At 33.6% G+C, this 19,377-nt stretch overlaps 2 protein-coding genes across 2 annotated transcripts; both read right to left on the bottom strand.

The window, feature by feature from the left end:
• Positions 1–1,003: 1,003 nt before the first annotated feature.
• LOC120161355 (two-component response regulator 24-like) lies at positions 1,004–1,539 on the bottom strand. Its single transcript, XM_039171628.1, has 2 exons — positions 1,268–1,539; positions 1,004–1,189 (listed from the first exon to the last, which is right to left on the bottom strand). Exons 1-2 carry the CDS (start codon positions 1,493–1,495, stop codon positions 1,019–1,021), a joined length of 399 nt encoding a protein of 132 aa, XP_039027559.1. The 5' UTR covers positions 1,496–1,539; the 3' UTR covers positions 1,004–1,018.
• Positions 1,540–3,824: 2,285 nt separating this feature from the next.
• Positions 3,825–15,096, bottom strand: LOC120161352 (CLIP-associated protein-like). The gene is made up of 21 exons (XM_039171626.1): positions 14,495–15,096; positions 13,282–13,437; positions 13,132–13,194; positions 12,823–12,891; positions 12,392–12,557; positions 11,998–12,159; positions 11,334–11,431; positions 10,632–10,706; positions 10,484–10,552; positions 10,308–10,393; positions 10,113–10,230; positions 8,953–9,051; positions 8,529–8,871; positions 6,596–8,391; positions 6,325–6,426; positions 6,041–6,145; positions 5,854–5,928; positions 5,705–5,773; positions 5,520–5,588; positions 4,767–4,868; positions 3,825–4,153 (listed from the first exon to the last, which is right to left on the bottom strand). Exons 1-21 carry the CDS (start codon positions 14,825–14,827, stop codon positions 3,995–3,997), a joined length of 4,314 nt encoding a protein of 1,437 aa, XP_039027557.1. The 5' UTR covers positions 14,828–15,096; the 3' UTR covers positions 3,825–3,994.
• Positions 15,097–19,377: the final 4,281 nt, after the last annotated feature.

Raw genomic sequence — 19,377 nt, 5'->3', positions numbered from 1 at the left:
TTACCCTATAGCCCTATACTATATCTTTGTTCTTCCTGAAAAGAAAAGCCAAAGCATAGTAAAGTTTTTACCCAACAAGAAGAAGAGATGACTAAGGGGAGGGCAGCTGTTCTTGAAAATTTAAAATTATTATTTATTTTATATATGTTTTATTAAAAATTATTTTAATTATTTTAAAAATTCATAAATTTATTTTCTCAAAATTCTAGAAATTTACATCTCTAACATAAAATATTGCGTCCATCTCTCCCACGTAGAAAACACCCATATACCATATCAAATAGTATGCGTGCATCTCTAGTGTTAAACCAAAAATATTCATATTCGTAAAATCAAAACCGTTCCTCTCCCTTAGACCGTAATAAAAAAAATTCCACTAATTTCAGTGAAGGAAACATTACGATAAACGACATGAAAAGAAAGATCACGTGGCATGGGGTGGCCACTTCATATATGTATGTGTCTTCATCCTTCTCGTTGGATGTTTACTCCGTGGAGTTTTCCACCAACTTGTAATAATATTCATGGATTTTGTTGCCTGGAATCATAAACAATATCCTTTTCGTTCTCGAACCAAATTTTAAAATAGAATTCGAATACAACTTTCAACCGAGTTGAGTTTATTTTTGGTTGGATCAATAAGGATTTTAAATTTTTCTAGCATTTTGACCCTGCTTAGTTTTAATTTCAGAATATTTAGATCTAAGCCAATTTTGGATTTGGATCATTTCAAATTGTATTATATTATAATTCTTTCGAGTTCAAGTTATTTCTGCGATTAATTTTGATTCTCGTTTAGTTTAGTTCATTTCAAGTTCAAAACAATTTTAGTTCGAGTAGTTGATTTTATATAACCACCAAATTGAATTATATCGAAATTTAAAATAATAAGTTCGAGTTTATAAATTTGAACAAAAATAAATCTAAAGGCAATGAATATATATTTACCTTACCTAAAACTTGGTTACAATAGTATTCCAGGCAAAAAAAAAAAGGGTTTGGTCTTGAAGATTTTTGGCTATCCATTGATCTTATGGATAATAGAAATAAGCTTAGACACTGTCAATGGTTTCACCTGGTAATCATCTAAACCAGCTTCCATAAATTCTTGTACTTCTCTTTCCATCGATCGTGTTGACACGCCGGCGATCATACTCCGAATTCCCATTTCACGAAGCTTCCTTGTCGCCTGTGTTGAATTTCGAATCCAAATCAACACTACGACTCAAAACGTACATATATATGTGAAGAATTAGTTATGTCGTACCTCAATGCCATTCATGACAGGCATGTCCATGTCCATTAAGATGAGGTCGAATGTCTTCCCAGAACAATGGATATCGACGGCTTCTTTCCCATTGCTGACGGCTTCATTCTCGATGCCGAGATTGTCCAAAAGCCGGTGGTGAATCGTTTGGTTGACCATGTTATCGTCGACAACAAGTGCGGTCATCTTGTTTGATTTTCTCCCACCATGTCTGCCCTGCGCCGCCATCTAAAGCTCTCCCTGCAGGAACTTCGAGTTTCTCCCTATGAAAAACTGAACCAACAATTTTTTTTTGTGAGTTTCGTATCCATATATATATTTTAATGGGAAAAAAAATAAAGACAATATGAACTTGATTAGACCAAGAATGACATGGTTGAGATTAAACTTTGACCATGTTCAATAAATCAAAGAATAATATCTATATACATAGTACTATTTGAAAATTATGGCATCAGCTTCCATGAACAATATGAGGCGAAGATACGTCCATTTAGATATATTTGCATCTCAAACAGTATAAAGCTATATATACGAGTAATCCGGACTTTATTTTTTTTAAAAATATTAATATAAGACACTGGTGTTTACGATACACAGGCTGAAGAAGATTAAACAAACCTGAAGGAAGAGATGATATGAGCGTGAAAGAGAATAATGATTTGTTCCGGTGGTGGATTTGTTGATTTAAATTAAGGTTGCATAAGTGAAAGTGAATGAACAAATGGGATTGCGTTTAAATTCAACAAAATCTAATAAAAGGGATTTTTTCCAAAACTGGAGAGGTACAACACCTGAATGTGTTGAAAAAGAAAGAAGAAAAATCTAATGTAAAATAGAAAAGATCTAACTTTAAAAATGGTACCAAATCTGCAGTATCTTTTTCGTTTCTTCTTTGGTGGAGTTTCAAATAGGAAAGGAGGAGAAGGTAGATTGGCTTTAGTTGTTAATGAATCCAATCCATGATAACAAATTATTATATATATTGCTTAACTTCATCGTAATATGTAATCGCTTAGATAAGCGAATCAGATGCAGAGTTTTATTCAAACTGTTCTTTTGTTCACGAATAATACTGGCAGCCATCAAACAATGTTTCATACATTCATTGAACAAACAAACATGTGAATTAATGATGTCCCTTTCTGTTCATTAGCATAATACGAGCGAATAATAATTACTATTTGATGCACTAAAAGTATAAATTTTAAAATATTTAGATGATATATTACTTTTTGTTTCATGATTGAGATGGTTTCATGTTGAAAACATGTATATTAAATTGTTCAGCAAATATATATATTAAATTAAGGAGCCATACAAAGGAATCACTACTCTAATAGGAATCATTATCGATTATGGATAGTTTGCTATATTTAAGTCGAATAACACTACAGTAATTCAATTCGAATAGCACTGGAAACTGAGATAAGTATTAAATAAATAGGATCCTTATTTTGACACTAATAAATTATGGATGATATTATTTTTAAAGATTAACGACTTTGTTTTTTTATAACAAGAGCAGTATACCGAAGATGATCCACACATTTTTTTTTCGTTTCTTTCATACTGAATTAAAATATTCATCGCACTTGGAATCATATTTCTGTTATTTTTATCTGTTCATTAACTTTTTCTTTTTATATATTTATTTTTTAAAATTAAATTGGTAGCAACTAAGCCATTGTCTCAGTCAATGTCATTTCATGATATGTAAAACAGGCAACAGGTAATGAAATTATGAATTAGAAATTTATTGAAGTGGTTGATTAAACAAGTCGAAAATTGTCAGATAGATAAAGATAAAAACAAAGAGAACACAAAGAAAGATGACAATAATGGGTAATGCAAGGCATATAGTGAGGACATTCTTTTTCATTCATTTCACTATTTAGCAGTGCATACCTACTATTTTTCAAAATTTTATTAAATTTAGTTTGTTGGGTTAAAGAGGAGAAAAGAAAAAGAATATATTAAATTATCATTTTTAAAATAATATTTAGATTCGTTACTGCATCTGATGACCAAAACATTAGACCAACATAAAACCCAGGACACCCCACAACATTTGAAGAAAAAAACAAAGCCCGTAAACTTTAACAACCAGATTTAAGTCCATTGATTATGTTCACGTGTTCACTGCCAATCGGGTTAACTCGGTAATGGAAGCATTAATGGAACTCGTCAACTCCAGCAGCCATATATTTCGTGATTCTTTGAATATAAAAATCATTCCATCCATGTTATATAGTCTCGTCAATATTGTTAATCTTGCATGTCTTAAGCATCATACTGGTTGCATTAAATCAATGTTAGTAAACAATGTAAAATAAACATGCTCTGATTGAGAGCAAACCCAAGATAAGTCATAAGTGGCACAGTCCAGACCAACCTGCAAAATATTATTACCTGCTTTGATGCATTAGCTCTCATGGTTTTATTCACAAAATACACAAGTGCATATAATGTGAACCCATAGATTACAAAGACCAAAACACTATATGTGAAATTCATGGTTCTCTAGGAACACACCAACAAGCACAATACAGCTTTTTCCATCAAAATGGACTTAAACCAAGAAACCCAAGTATATATTTAAAAAGAGACAAGGGAAAGTAAACATAAATCACGGTTGAAATGCATTCACACAATATACACAATACACAACAATGAATAAGTAATTGTTTCCAAAACCCGACATCCCTGGCCAAATGAACCAGCTAATCATTGGTTAGCATCTATAGGGGTGCCAGTCCTGGCCTGTGAGATCCGATTAGCATAAATTGTAACCAACCGCAACTGAGTGCTGTTAAGCCCCTCCAGGTGTGGCAAAAAAGCTTTCCCCAGCATTATATAAATATCCACCAAACAGAAAACAACGGTCTGTACCATAAAAAATAACAATGCGATGAGACATTCGAACTCCATGAGACTTAAGAGAGAATAAAAAGGAAATATGCTAGGAAGAACTCGAAACATGCGGAATTACAAAGTTTGTTTGGTTCTAGCAGATACCATATAAAAAGCAGGCATCGTCTACTATTTTCCTCAATGACCCCTCTTTCATTTGAGTTCTAAATTGAATTTTGCTATAGGCTTAGATATGAGGATATAACCCTCCAAGAATCAACCATATACATGAAAAGCTTCTAAAAAAAATTATCATACCCTAGTCGGATAAGGAATTTGTCACTCAGACATGAGTACGAGGAACATAGGAAATTCAATTTTTTATTTCAGATTTTTGGAGCCCAATCAAATCATTTATAAAGGATCAAGCTTCTAGATAGAATAAAAGGTAACTTAAGGCAAGGAAGTATTATCTTCCACCAGATGATCGATTTTCTACTCTCTCAACTGGCCACACCCCCAAAACTAACCCCTCTTTTTCTTTCTCTACTTTCTCCAATAAATGAAAACCAAAATTTGAGGTATTAAATAATAAGAACAATTTTATAAAGCAGTAAAGAAAAACATGCCAAAACATAAATATTACCTTCCGGACATCTGCACTCTGGTTTCCAAAAGCTTCAAAAAGAGCAGGCAAAAATGAGGGCAACTGAGCCATTAGTTCCTCCTGTGATAGCCCGCCCACAAGCTGGAAAGAAAAACAAAAAGCTTAGAAATATGTAGATATGGTCAACACTTAAAATTAGCCGGCAAAAGTTACCTGTATGAACAATGAAACAGTCGAAGGAAGTAAATAAAAGTCCAATCCAAATAGATAGGATTACCTTTACAGAAGTTGGATTCTGTTTAAATGTACAAGCCCCCTAGTCTAATAAACAGTAAAACAATGGTCACAATCCAATAGGCTTTTGACAAGAAAATCTCCCTTGATCATCAAATAGATTCTTCCTTCACCACCCTCCTTCACACTACCTTCTTCCCTTCTCATTATAACATCCGTAGAAAATTTCAAGCAATATAAGATAAAGAAAGGCACCTTAACTTACTATCCTTTACTATGCCATACTTGTCTTTAGATACCAGCATCCTTATCCATGTTTAGCATATTAGTTTTAGCCTCCACTATTCATGCACTCAATGTGCAGAACAATTAACAGTTTAAAGCCAGAATACAAAGTGGTAACCATTCATATACCATAGTCTCATGCAATTACTCAAAAAAAAAAAAACCTATATGCATATGTCCTTGATTCCTTGCATGAAGAATCTCAGCCAGAAAGCGATAAAGAGGGAAAATTAAATTAATAATTATAACTCCAACTAACATTCAGAATAGTACCTTTGTTAAACAGTTTATGCAAATAACTAGAGTCTTCTCATCTTCAGTAACTAATAGAGGTACAATAACCTGCAACCCGTCATTTTACAACATCAGTACTAAATTAACTGGAAAGCAGAGGGGGAAAAGCCAAAACTCTCTCTAGTAGGGCAAACAAATCAGACCTCCGAGGGGAAAACACTTACACTTAAACATCTGAATGGATCATACAGAGACAGCACAGTGTTCAAGCAGTGCTCAGCTTCATTTGAAACCTGAACATGGAGCAAACAATTGAGAGGGGGGAGAGGAGCAATAATATTTTCAAAGGGCAAGTTTGAGGGAAGTAGATTACTTTTGGAACAATATCCTTTGTTACATGAAGTAGCTTCTCGATTACTATTTCAACAGAATCTTCCATAGCATCTTTCTGGAATCATGACACACGGAAAAAAATAAGGATGAACAAGCACACTAGCTTATTAGAGAAAAGAAAACCCAGATGTCTAAAAATAATTATATACTAAACATTATGAGCAAACCTGGTTTTTAAGCATTTCAACTATCAATGACAGGGCAAGTTCTCTGATTGAGGAATCAGAATCATCTAAAACTTCAAGTACAGCTGTCAAAATCTGATTGAAGTACTGCATAAATACATTTAGATATTACAATTCGTTGTGAATAAAATATAGCACAGCATATTTGATACAAGGCTAGAAGACACACTTTCCATAACAGTATGTCAAGGTTAAGAAACTTTCAACAGAAGGAAAACAAATTTCTAAAAAATTATATAGAACGTATATGAAAAATATGTATATACCTTGTTCCAGATCGAGGGATCATCAGCCACAGAAATTTCAATTAATTGCTCAAGTGCACTGCGCTTACTAGCAGTAGGGCTCTCATCATTCCCATTGCAGATCTAGTAGCATAGGAGAAAGCATTTATCAAGTGAGGATTCTTTAAACAAAATGAAGACTATTAGAATTTAGAAGCCCAACCACATATTTTCTACAAGCAAACTCAATTCACAAAACAATAATCATCATCATCTACAAGAAGAAGAAGACACAGGATGATACTGAACTCACCATGTGAAGAATTTGAGGAATGCTAGGCCCGGAGTCAGGGATGGAACTAATCTTTACAGGTGCTGGTTTAAGGTGATTAAGATCCAAAACTGGCGAAGTCTCATTATTATGGGCAACCCCATTAATAGCCCCCAATGAGTCAGATCTACTCAGACCATTAATTTCCAGTTGTGGAGTAGATGCACCTTCCAAGATGAAATTACTTTCCAAGTTCTCTACCAGGTCAGTTCGATCCAGACCCATAGAATAAGCTATATAAGAAAATTCTTTGGTTTTGGAAGGAAGAACCCCTGCATTTGGACTGGTCTCAAAGTTCTGATATATGTTTTCCTGGTTTTCATCAGATGTTGTCTGGCCAAAATTGCCAGTGACCAGGGTTGATTCCTGGGTGGAACCCCATTTCCTACCTCCTTCGCTATCAATGGAACCAGAGGAATACCTCCCAAGTAAAACACTCTTCTTGGACACACCAATATATCCTTCTTCAGAAGATGTTCCAACAATATCAGACGGGTCATAGGATGACTTAGTGCGCTGTCTCTCTTTCTTGCTCTGCAAAAAGTTTATTAGATCCACCTCAATACGAGGCGTGTACTGTTTAAGCGCTCGTCTCAAGGAATTTTGTTCTTCGACTGATAAACTAAGAATAAAATTCAGAACAGCAGTTGGATCGAAATGCGTGTACACAGATATAATGCAAGTAATAGCTGCATCCTTAAGCTTAGTATTTTTATCATGGGCCAGTGGAGTCAATTTAGAAAGCCATAACTTCAGGATGCCAATATTACTAGAACCTTCAGAATTCATAGAATGCTTGTTGAATGAACTAATGGCATACTCAATAACAGCCAATTTTGCCTTCGGCGATCGCTGTTCATCAAGTGAGCGCAGTAAAGCAGGTAAAAGAGAATCTATGCTATAAGTCTTGCTAACAATTTCCAGTGTCGTTGAGCTAGGTTGCCTAACCAACTCCTTTGGATCAATTAAGCGCGAGAACACATGGGGTAAGATCCTCTCCATGTAGCTCTCAAAGGGCTTACGACATGCTGGAATAATATCTGCAAGTGTTGAAAGGGCAGCCTGTGCAACTTTATGATGGGGGTCATCCAAGTGCTGAAAAAACAGTTTCATTACCTTCTCAAAATTTTGAACCACTTCCTGAATACCTTTTGGGCCTTGCTGCAACAAGGACCGGAGATAAGTGAAAGCACCAACCCTTGCAGACCAATCAGAATTAGGGCTGAGTCCCTCATTTAGAGCATCACTGAGAGAAGCTGGACCTTCAACAAAATTTGACATCTCGCCAAGTGATAGCTGACTATCATCAAAACTCTTTCTCCTTCCAGTAGACAGCCGTCCAGCTACATGCTTTCTTAAAAGTGGCCTCTGGAAGTTTGGAATGTAACTGTGCTGTGAATCCCTAGAGATTGCATCTCTGTAAGGCATGTCCAAATATTGTCTTTCAATATGTGGATTTATGAAACGCCTGGCTTCCCTCGTGTCACTATTCTCTTCAAAGGAACCTCGTTCGTGTCTTTCAGATATCCTCTTGGCAGAGTATGATGAGAAGGCTGGCGGAGACTCGGTTGCCACACTACTTCTATAAGATAACTTGCTCGAATCTTTGGAAGCTTGAATTTGAGAAATGATGTCAGACATAATCAGACCACCATTACGGTTACTACCTTTTCCAACACTGGAGGTGCTTGATTCTAGTCCTAAAGAGCTTGTGAGACTATTAGAAGCTGGAACAACAGCAGGGAATGGTGGATCACGAGATGATGGAGGGTCAATTCCTGCACTAGTGGGAATTAAAAGAGAAATTTAGCTACTCACAGTTTTAATTGATTTCCATATCACTGCATCGTTTAACAACCTCATCAAAATAAGAATTCTAGTTTAAATCAAGTAAAACAGAAAATCCATTCAATACCTAGATCCAAACTTGTTGACCTCTGTTTTTCGGATATGTCCAGACCTCTAAGCATATTTTCAATGGCACTGACTTTCTGTTTGCTTGCGTGTAACACACTCTCCAGAGTACGATCAGCAGCTTTACCAAGGGGTTTTGATTGGGATAAATTCATCCCAGAAGAAAAGGACATCCCTGAAGATAAACTAGAAGTTCTGTCCACTGCAACTATAGCAGATGTTCCATATCCAGGTATGTTTGAAGTAGAGGAAGGTTGAGTGGAAAATGAACTCTGTACATTCCTCTCACGGAGAGAAGGAGAAGCATGCCGCTTATGCATCCCTCCATCTTCTTCATTAATTATCTGTGCAAAAAGCAAAACTTTGAAACCACGGTCTAGGATATAGAACTAGTCCAAACTATCCATTGAATAGAGAATATATACCCTTTGAATGACAGGATCAAAGGAGGAGAACAAGCGACGAGAACGATCTGGCCAAGTTTTGGCGAACATTCTGTAGCACATTCTAGCAGTTGATCGTACCTGTTAGAAGAATGGATTTAAAGGAAAATAACATAAAGGGTGTGATTGGATCATGGAATGTAAGATTACCTCTGAAAATAGGATTACGGGAAGTGTACTATTCACATTACAAGGAATAATACATTACTTTGTTTGATTCATTAGCCGGAACGTAAGATTAAAATGTTGGTTGAGGGAATATAAGATTACCTAGAAGCACATTTTACTAAATTGTCATTGTTAAAAAAATTGTTTTTTTTTAAACAAGTTTAGTTCAGTATTTTTTAGTCTCAATTTCCATAACATTATGATAAATTATTATAATTCTTGATAAATTATTATAATTCTTATTTTTTATTACAATTTATATAGTAATAAGTAAATATATGATGTTGATATAAGTTTATAAATCATAATTATAATAATTCATGAAAAGGAATTGCATCACCAGCCATAAATTTAATTATAATCACAATTAATATACTAATAAATTAATCATTAGAGTAAGTATAATAATTACAATTTTGAAGTATAACATACACAATTTCACTATTAAGAAAAGGAAAGATTTTTGTTTTTAATGAGATTTAAATTTTATTTAAAAAAGAAAGGGCTAAATTGATTTAACAAAAACAAAGGGTAATTTGGCCCAAAATTTAAGACTACACCCGTAATCCCTAATTACCTAAGGAATAGGAGGTTATGAGATCAAACCATATATTACACCTTGCCCGGCAATAATGTGAGATTATGGGCTGCTCATAATATTTGCAAACAAACATCGTAATCTTATATCAGAATCTAAGATTACAACCCATATTCTTAGATAACGCTAACCAAACGCCCCCTATGTTTTGAATTAGTATTGCCACATAAGGTCATCTTATCAGACTAACATATTTATGAAAAAAAATTATATAAGTTCATTAAAAGATGTCAAGTGAAGCATCAGCCAGCCATTAACCAGTCATGCTTCGAGGAGGAAATCCTATAAAAATTATTAACTAGGATCTTCACATGAAGGGCTGAATGCAGAACTGTGTATATCAAACATCAAAGAATAGAATTCCCAACATAGATACCTCACTCATTGCATCGGCAACACAACATCTAATCAGTTCCTCATATAAATCAGCTGATCTATGTATTTCTGGTGCATCTGGCCAATGTTCCAGTATCAACAATGCATATTCACAGCACCTGCAGTAAAGAGATAAAAAGTGAGTAGAACATAACAAACAAAAGACTTTATCATAAAATAGTAGACATTGGAATACCTGGCACGGAGAACAGCACTACGATCATTTTTTGCACAATCAGCAATGCGGGGAAGCACACGAGCAACTTTGCAGTTCCGCAACATCTGCAAATTAGAAATGATAACATCACGACCAGAAAAAGCAAAAGCAAGAGGGGGAAATGAAAAGAGATGGGTAGATAAGTAAAACATTACTGTTTTTATGCAGTTGTCAGAGGACTCTGCAATTACAAGCACAGTAATCACAACTAACTTGAAAAGGACCTGATTATCATTACATGAGATTAACAAATTCTTGTGAGAATAAAAATACAGTTACACTACACAAGCATGTTGAACTTACAGGGATGAAGATCTCAGCACACGTCTCAAAATCTCCCAAAAGTTCCTTTGATAAGAATGACAGTAAATGGCAAGCCTGAAAAACAAAACATACTCAGAAACAGCCATAAGTCCAAAACCATCAAAGCACTTATGGGAAAGGGAAACAAACAATTGTCTTCAACTCAACCACCTCAAATATTCTAACTCTCTCAAGACTACGGACAGCCACCATATTAAATTCCATTCACAAGTGTTAAGAGACAGAAGCTTAAACACTATACACAAACTCGGAATCTCACCAACATTAAGACCCTGTAGTTGCGATCTCTGCTCTTTAAACACCTTTCTTGGAAGTTACAAGAGTGTCAACATGAAAAGGACAGATCCACTGATGGGTCCATGATACTTTCCTCATCAAGAACCTTAAGCACTTTTTAATATATGGATATGTTCTAAACAAATAACAACACTGACAAAATTGAGGAAGAAAAGAACAATATTTCCAGGGATTGAATCTTTCATAAAATTCTTTAAACCATTCTAAACAAATTTCAGCAGTAAACCTTACTCTTGGAACAAGAATAACCACTACCAGTTCAGAAACCCAGAAATAAACTATAAATACCAGGAACAATATCCTAAAGCATTAAAAAAAAGTCAAAATGGGTGTTCAAAAGAAGAAGAAAAACCAGCAACAGGGGACAACAAAAATGATACAGACCTGCTTCACAATGCTTGACCTTCTATCTGATAATTGTGTACTTAGTGGGTTAACAAGCTGCTTTAAGAGTCCCCGAAAACATGGATAATCAGCCGCACCTGTTTATTTACAGTAGTATTAATAGTTAAAAATCCCAGGTCTCAATCCATAAGCTATAGAGAAGGAATATCCCATCTATGTTACCATGACACAAGGTCTATCAGATATATATATGTATGTATCCAATACGAGTGTGCTTAATATTTTACGTCTTTCCATATATCTAGATGACCATACTCCATACCAATATGCAAATATGTATCGGACACATGTACTTTAACAAAAATGAAGAATCCAGGTAACATAGTATGGCATATCAAATTGGATTTTTGATAGCAAATAGATATATAACACAACTTTGGAGATGTAAAAACCAAAGGGAAATAGGTTAAAGAAAAAGGATGGCCCCAGGAAATTATATACCTGGGTCTTGACATCCCTTTATGTACATAGAAATGAATATGGCTAGCACAGTTTACAACGGCCAGTTCTTTAAGACCAAGAATTTTGTTTCAGCACAAAAGTTCCATTTCTTGACTGTCTATCCAACAATAATAACTCTACAATTCTTTCAGAATAGAGGCATGAGATAGTATGGTGGAAGAATGAGAATTAAGGATTTTACCTCCTAAAACAAGGCCTTCAACTCTCTGCATGGCAGCAATGCGTACAGACCAATCTTTTTCAGGCACAAGAGTATAAGAAATTTTCTCGAATTCCCTTATCAGCTCCTTATCTGAGTAAACTTTAATCGGATCTATGGGTTTCTCCGTGATATCATTTTCACCTATAAAAAATAAAATATCTACCACTTCAGCAACGTCAGGTTTTTGAACCATGATAGAAATGTAATCACCACATTTGAGAAGTATAAAATGTACAAAATGTCAACTTCTTTTAACCGTCAAGGTCAACAGAAGTAGCCAATATTGTGAAGTTAGTTAGTGTATGCAGAAGACAAGAATATCATGAAAACTATTCTAGTTATTAAAACAAGCTTGAAATACTCATATACAAACCTCCAAAAAGAGATGTTTCCCTTGAAGAACTCTTGGCTCTCAGACTGCTTTTCTTGGGGTTATGGATTGCAGGCTTTATCTCTCCAGAAGTAAAACCACCCAAAATTCCATCTGAAGATCGAACTTGTGGCTCAATTTTCTCTAGTCTGGCATTAATATCTCTCACCTGTGTTTATATGCTATCTTGTAAAATGAAAGAGTAATAACAGTAACTTTCTTCTATAAGGAAATTTGATCAACCTAAAATGATCCAAACCATTTTTCTCATTTATAAGAATATATGTTAAATAAGTAGAAAAAATTGGCGGGGATGAACAGTCGATCGAATTCAGAACAGAAAAATATATATAATCCATATGCAGCTACAAAAAGTTCAACATGAAGCTTGAAAATGGAATATATTACTGCAAAACTAATATTCAGTTATTCACCATAGATGCAGGAAGCTGATGACGATGAAGTTCATCACGGAATTGAGTTCCAGCCTGCCTATACATTTCCTGGGAAAGGAACGGTTTTGTTAGAAGTTGCCACCAGATATGACAAATTTTAATGTATAACCAATCTCTTGGAGTTGCCTCTATATATAAAAGTAAAAGCAAACGTTCCTTGAAAAGATGAGTTAGAATTTTGAATTTAACCATAACACGAATCAGAAGATTAATAAAATTCTTCCAAAAACTTCATAAAGTTGTTAAGATCTTCTAAAGATGACACTGGAAAATAGAAGTTTCACTAACCTCAATGCACAATATAGCAGCTTCACGAACACCAAGATTAGAGTCGCTTAACATCTGCAAAATCTGATAAATTTATAAAGGTCAAGTGATCTGTCATATTTGACTAATTAGATAATCAAAAATCCATTTCAGAAATGTTAAAAAACATACCGGTGGAAGAATAGCCCGTTGAAGCGGAAGTTCAGTAGCTGCAAAAAGACTTATTGCTGATGTCATGGTTCGGGCAAATTCCTCTCGAACTCTCCAACTTTTATGTCTCCAAGCATAACATCCAGCTCTTTCAACAATAATCGTAGGCGAAGAAACCTAAAACACAAAAAGGTACATTTTACAAATCAAACTAATTCTTCATCACTGAGTGTTAAAGAGTAAATCATTCCAAAATTCATGTTTACTTTGAAAAATAATTGCAATAATAATAACTTAATTCACTTATCTTATGTGTGTTTTTTTTTTTTGAAATGACAGCCTTATTGATTAGAGTACAATAAGGTTGTTCTTTCAACCAAAAGAAAAATAAAAGGACTGCTTTAATACAAAGGCAATCAACCTTATGAATATTTTAGAAAGTTGAAAAATGTAACATTTTTCAATAACAAAAATTAAAGCCTAGATGTCAGAAATAAGAGAGTAACATGTATCTGCTTTTCTAGAACACATGGGTTCCCTAGAAGGCACAAAATGATAGCATGAGGAATCATAGCACATGAACTTGCTGTTTTGTTTAATATTATCCAGATACGAAACAGAATGAATGGTTCCACAAGTATCATGGAAGCCATTCAGAGATGGTTCAGGATGAAATTTATTCAATCTCACGAAAGCTTTCGCTAGTAACCCTTGGGTATCACTTCTCAGGAAAATCATCAGCAAGACTCAGATAACTTCCGAAGACAATAAAATAAGAAGGAACTGGGACTCCGTTTTCCAAGAAATTCTGATGAACAACAAATTAAATATTTAAAGTAAATCAATTAAAAAACCCTTAACTCATCCAAAGCTAAAAGAAAACATATTCCTCATCTCCTGATTATTATAACATCCATAATGAACTTCCACAAGACACACTAAAATCTAAAAGGTAACATTCCAAGGACAATCTCGTTCTAACAAAATAGATTTCTCCGCACATTACTAAATCATAAGAACTGCCAGATTTTTCCATTTCATTGCACTGCACTGTAAACATTGATTCCTTTAAATCTACACAAAACACTATATCCAATGGCGCATCACCTTTTTTTACATTAAAACCCGCACACGCATTTTCAAGATAGAGTGTTTCCGGCGAATTTAAGAAAGAAAGGAAATTATAAGAGCGTCGAGATTCAATAACATAAAAATAAGTATACAATAACTTTACCTCCATAAGGGTGAGCAGTAGGCGTCTAGCGGCGTCCCTAACCGGTTGTTTGGCATCACCTAACCGTTCAACAACCGCGGGAACCAGGGCGTTGAAGTGCAACTTCAAGTGATCACCGGCTAGGACGGCGGCGGAAGCAAGGGCTTGAAGGGCGCCCTGGGAGACTCTGAAGTTGTTGTCCTTGAGGAGATCCATGCAGCAGTCGACTAGCGAAGTGACTTCCGAAGAACTGAGACTCTTTCTAGAACCTTCGAGAAGTTGGTAGAGCCGTTCCACTGCCGCCATTCGCTCCTTGGTGTCCTTGGCACGTGCCAGCTCCAGTGCCTCCTCCATCTTAAACCGGATCCGGCGCGATCGTGATCAGATCTAAGCAATTCTTCAACCAATCCAACAATTCGAAACTTATAAAAAAGGGAGAAATTAATAAAATGAAAAATGTAGAAATGTGTTTGGCGAGAGAGGAAAAAGTAATTAAATAAAATGTAAATTGTAAGGAAAATGGTCGCTGTTGAAGACTGAGAGACTTGAAGGAGAAGTCCCGCTTTATTTTTATTTGTTTATTTATTTTCCTTTACAGAGGAGAGGAGAATAGAGGAACAAAGAAAAGGAGAGAAAGTAAAGTGGACTGTTAGCGACGGGAGAAGATGATGAAAGTGCGTGGTTACAGTCGTTACGGATATTGACCATCTGTTTTGTGCTATTTTACGAATTTGTCACTCGGAGTTTTTTCTTTGGGTAAATTGAATGGGATGGTCGTTGAATTATGGTAAATTTATGTTTTCATCACTGAAGTTTTAAAAATAACAAAATAGTTACTAAAATTAACGTTTTATTAACAAATCGGTCACTCAGTCGTTACCTCAGTCATAGAAATTGGATTTGGCATGTTTGTCGGTCGGTCACTCAGTCGTTAACAGTCACTACCTTAGTCACATAAATTAGATGTGGCATGTTTGGGCGGTTGAATAGGCATTGTTTGACCACATTGACACCCTTTGGCACACCACTTTAACTTCCATTTAAAAAAGCATAAATCTCATTGAATCTTCCTCTAATTTTCATCGACCATTTTTATCTTGCTTGGCTTATCAATGCCCTCTATGAAACTAGGGATTGAGTTGAACTGCCTGTGCACTTCCTCGACCATCTTCACAGCTACACTTCCCACACACTTCATGGTCATGGCAAAGAACCAATAAAGAAACATTGCCCCAACAAGCAAACCATAAAAACTTTAAAGGTCACCATTGAGATGCCAGCGCGCGTCACAAAGGCGCCAAAAAGAGTAAGGAAAATCAGGACTGTTGAACTGAAGGCAAAACCTTGAAATAAATGCAGTAAGCTCAAATGAAAGTAATTTGAAACTGCATGAGCTGATTATGTGAACAATCGATGTGGGAAATCACATGGTTCTTTCTTGTCCGTAAAGCATGGTTGATGGCGGAGTTTGTGCTGAAGAATGTGTTTGGGAAGTGATTATTGCTCAGGGTGGTTTCTACACTGTTAACGATTGAATTCCTCATGATTATGCCATTTGGCTCTTTTTCCCGTTTCTTATATGGTGCAAGATCAATAGAAGAGGATGTGGTTCTAGGCAGTGGCGGGTGCACTAAGCCCCATAGGGGTCAAGTGCATCCCATTATTTTGGAAAAGTGATTAAATTTAACTTAATGTGTTAAGGAAAAAAAAACTATAATTTTTGCATGCCCATTATTTTTAAGAAAAGAAAATTAAAATTTTGGACCTCATTCTTAAATTTCTGAATCCGCCACTCAAACCATGTGTTCTTAAGAATGTTATTGCATTAAACTTTCCAATTTCAAAGATTCTAGAGCGTTTCCTATGAAATAGAATAACCAAAGTTGTCTCAAAAGAGATTTGTAATGGAAACAACAAATAAATATTTAAATTCTGTTTAAATCTTACTATTTCTAAATTATATAACATTATACAAAAAAATATAAATTGCAAAGGAAGATAAATTGAGATTTATGATTTTCTTAAATGAGAGTGGAAGTGGTTGGTCAAAGAGTGACAATGTAGTAAAAAACTGTCAACTTAGTCTCCCAAACATGCTACATCATATTTATATGAGTATGGTAATGACAGTTGAGTGACCAATTTATTATAAAATGATAGTGTTAATAATCATTTAATTCCTTTTAAAACTTTAATGCTGAAAACAGAAATATGCTCATATTTCAGTGACCATTTATATAGTTTATCTTTTTTCTTTCCAGACACTGACGGACTCTATTTTTTGTTCATTTCCAAGTCATACGGCTAGTCACGGAACGCAGTATTACTGTCCATTAAGGTGTACATGGGTCCTATTTGATTTGGGTGGATTTGTCTATGGTCTGTCTATCAGGTTTGATATATATCCTATTTAAATAAAAAATTATATATAGGTAAATTATAAGATTATCACTTTCGATTAAATTTCGCACTATTTTCTTCATTGAATTTAAAAAATATTATATTTTGTCATTTTTATTTTTATTTAAATAGATATGGTCACTGGAGTTTAGTTGTCGTTAGACGTGATATAATGTTTACATAAAATTTAAAAGGGTCAATTACATAAATGGTCACTAATATTTGAGTAAATTTTTGTTTTTTCCACTGAAATTTCAAAATTAACAAATTGATCGAGACCATTTTACGGTATATATCCGAGAATGATCTAACCGATAAGAAATTCTACCAGCACAAGAAGAAGCAGTCAAAGCATTGCAACTTAGATTCAAGATCATGACCAGCTCAAATGCATTCAAGTTATATTCAAGATCATGTTCTGCAATAAGCTGAGCATCAGCCTCAGCTTCAGCTTCTATTGTTTTTGCTTAATAGATCGACTCCGGTGTAGCATTAGCTGTCTTTGATGGCAACAGTTGGAAATACTCGACTGCTTCCATTTGTGCTAGTAGGACTCTGTATCGATTCAAATCATTTTCAGACATATAAAATATTCTCGATCAATTTATTACTTTTGAAACTTCAATAGAAAAATGAAAACTTACTCAAATATTAGTGATCATTTATGTAGTTTATCTTTTCTAATTTTATGTATTTATTGTGTCACGTCAACAATTTGTTAAAAATGTAACAACAATTAACCTTAAGTGGCCACATCTTAACTAAATAAAAAAACTAAAGTGACCAAAATATTATGTTTATTGAATTCAGTAAGGAAAAGTATTCAAAACTTAAACAAGAGTGATCAATCATGTAGTTTACCCAAAGAATATTGTTGGTGGTTTGATTAAATAAATTTAAAATATTTTTATTTAATTTTAATATATAAATATAAATATTAATATTAATAATATAAAATATAAATTTTAAAATATTTTTAATAAATTAATCACGAACATGTGCAAGATCGTTTCTAATTTAAATTTGTATTTGAAAGGAACAAATATAGATTATTTTGCAATTCAACTTATTTATAAGGAAAGATCTAATCAACCGATTTTTAACCTTTTAAAATGTAGAAAAGGTCAATTACTAGGTTAGCTGCATGAAAACATACCAAAGGGCTGAATTAACAAGGTGGGCCTATAAATTTATGTTGTATGATTCAAGCCATGAATGAAAAATCTTTAAATTTAGGTTATCTCGGTTTAAAATTTAAATAAAAAATTTAATTCAATTTAAACCTTCGAATTTTAACACAGATATAAAGAAGATAACTTTTAAATTTTAACAACTTAATGAAAACTAAGTTTCACCTGAAAATTAATAACAAAATGTTTGTTGAGAGGTCATTCAATTCCACCACAACATAGTAATCATAGTTAATGGAATGGTAGAAATGAATTAGTTTCAAAGCAGGCGATGATTTGATAGGCCAAAAAATGAAGTTTATAAACAAGAAAAGCCCACCTTTTTGACAGGGACAATCCCAACAGTAACTCTTTTGGGCATAAAAAAAATCTTTTATATATATACATATATAATATATTACATGTTGTATTAATAATAGTATTAATTAATCGATCATTTTATACGAAAAAAAGAAAATTAATTAAAATAAAAAATGCTATAATTTAAAATAAAAGAGAACTAGAAAAAAGAAAAAACAATCAGCGATTGATGATCCATTCAAGACTGACGTTGTTTTTTGCTGTAAAAAATATAAAAAATAATAAAGAGAATAGTAAGAGGGGAAAAAAACAAAGAAAAAATGACTAGAATTTGAGTATTTAATATTAAATTATTTGATAAATACAAATTTTAAAAAATAATATAATTTTAAAATAAACAAAATAAAATTTTTGGATATATTTATATAAAATAAATATCAAACTCTAGGTTCACAGTTAGTTTAAGGGTAAATTACATGTTTAGTACTTAAATTATCAATTTTATTTTATTTTAGTAAATAAACTTTCATTTGTTTAAAAACCTTTTCCTAATGTTTACTTTTCATTTCATTTTAGTACCCGACCGTTAAAAACTTAATGGAACTACTACACGTAAAATCCTTTTATGGGTTCTAACTCCTATTTTGATCATCACAAAATTTCAATTTAACTACTCAGCTTTTAAATTACTCATGTTTTAACCACTCTAGTTTATTTTATTAATAATTTTCGTGACATAAAAATTTTTTTTTTATTAATATATAATTAAAATTTAAAAAAAATCAAATTTTCAAGTTAGAAATATTAAATTAGGAGTAATTTGAAAGTTAAGTAATTAAATTAAAAAACTTAAACCTGAATGACCAAAATAGGAGTGATAATATAATTGAGTGATGAATTATGTAATTTACCCATAAAAATGTTATGTTGTAATAGTTTCATTAAGCTTCTAATTGCGAGATACCAAAACGAAACAAAAAGTAAACAAAAACTAAAATAAATGAAAGTTTAGGT

Source organism: Hibiscus syriacus, unplaced genomic scaffold, assembly GCF_006381635.1.
Source record: "Hibiscus syriacus cultivar Baekdansim isolate YM2019G1 unplaced genomic scaffold, ASM638163v2 tig00111398_pilon, whole genome shotgun sequence".
Taxonomy (NCBI): domain Eukaryota; kingdom Viridiplantae; phylum Streptophyta; class Magnoliopsida; order Malvales; family Malvaceae; genus Hibiscus; species Hibiscus syriacus.
This window is presented reverse-complemented; position numbering and strand designations above follow the sequence as displayed.

What these genes read in the sequence shown, in the direction of transcription:
- LOC120161352 (XM_039171626.1), bottom strand. Translation starts at nt 14,827, where the DNA reads ATGGAGGAGGCACTGGAGCTGGCACGTGCCAAGGACACCAAGGAGCGA. An exon ending in CTGACAACTGCATAAAAACA is followed by an intron (nt 10,394 to 10,483) that starts GTAATGTTTTAC and finishes TCTAATTTGCAG; the next exon opens with ATGTTGCGGAACTGCAAAGT. An exon ending in TTGATCCTGTCATTCAAAGG is followed by an intron (nt 8,872 to 8,952) that starts GTATATATTCTC and finishes CTTTTTGCACAG; the next exon opens with ATAATTAATGAAGAAGATGG.
- LOC120161355 (XM_039171628.1), bottom strand. Translation starts at nt 1,495, where the DNA reads ATGGCGGCGCAGGGCAGACATGGTGGGAGAAAATCAAACAAGATGACC. An exon ending in CTGTCATGAATGGCATTGAG is followed by an intron (nt 1,190 to 1,267) that starts GTACGACATAAC and finishes AATTCAACACAG; the next exon opens with GCGACAAGGAAGCTTCGTGA.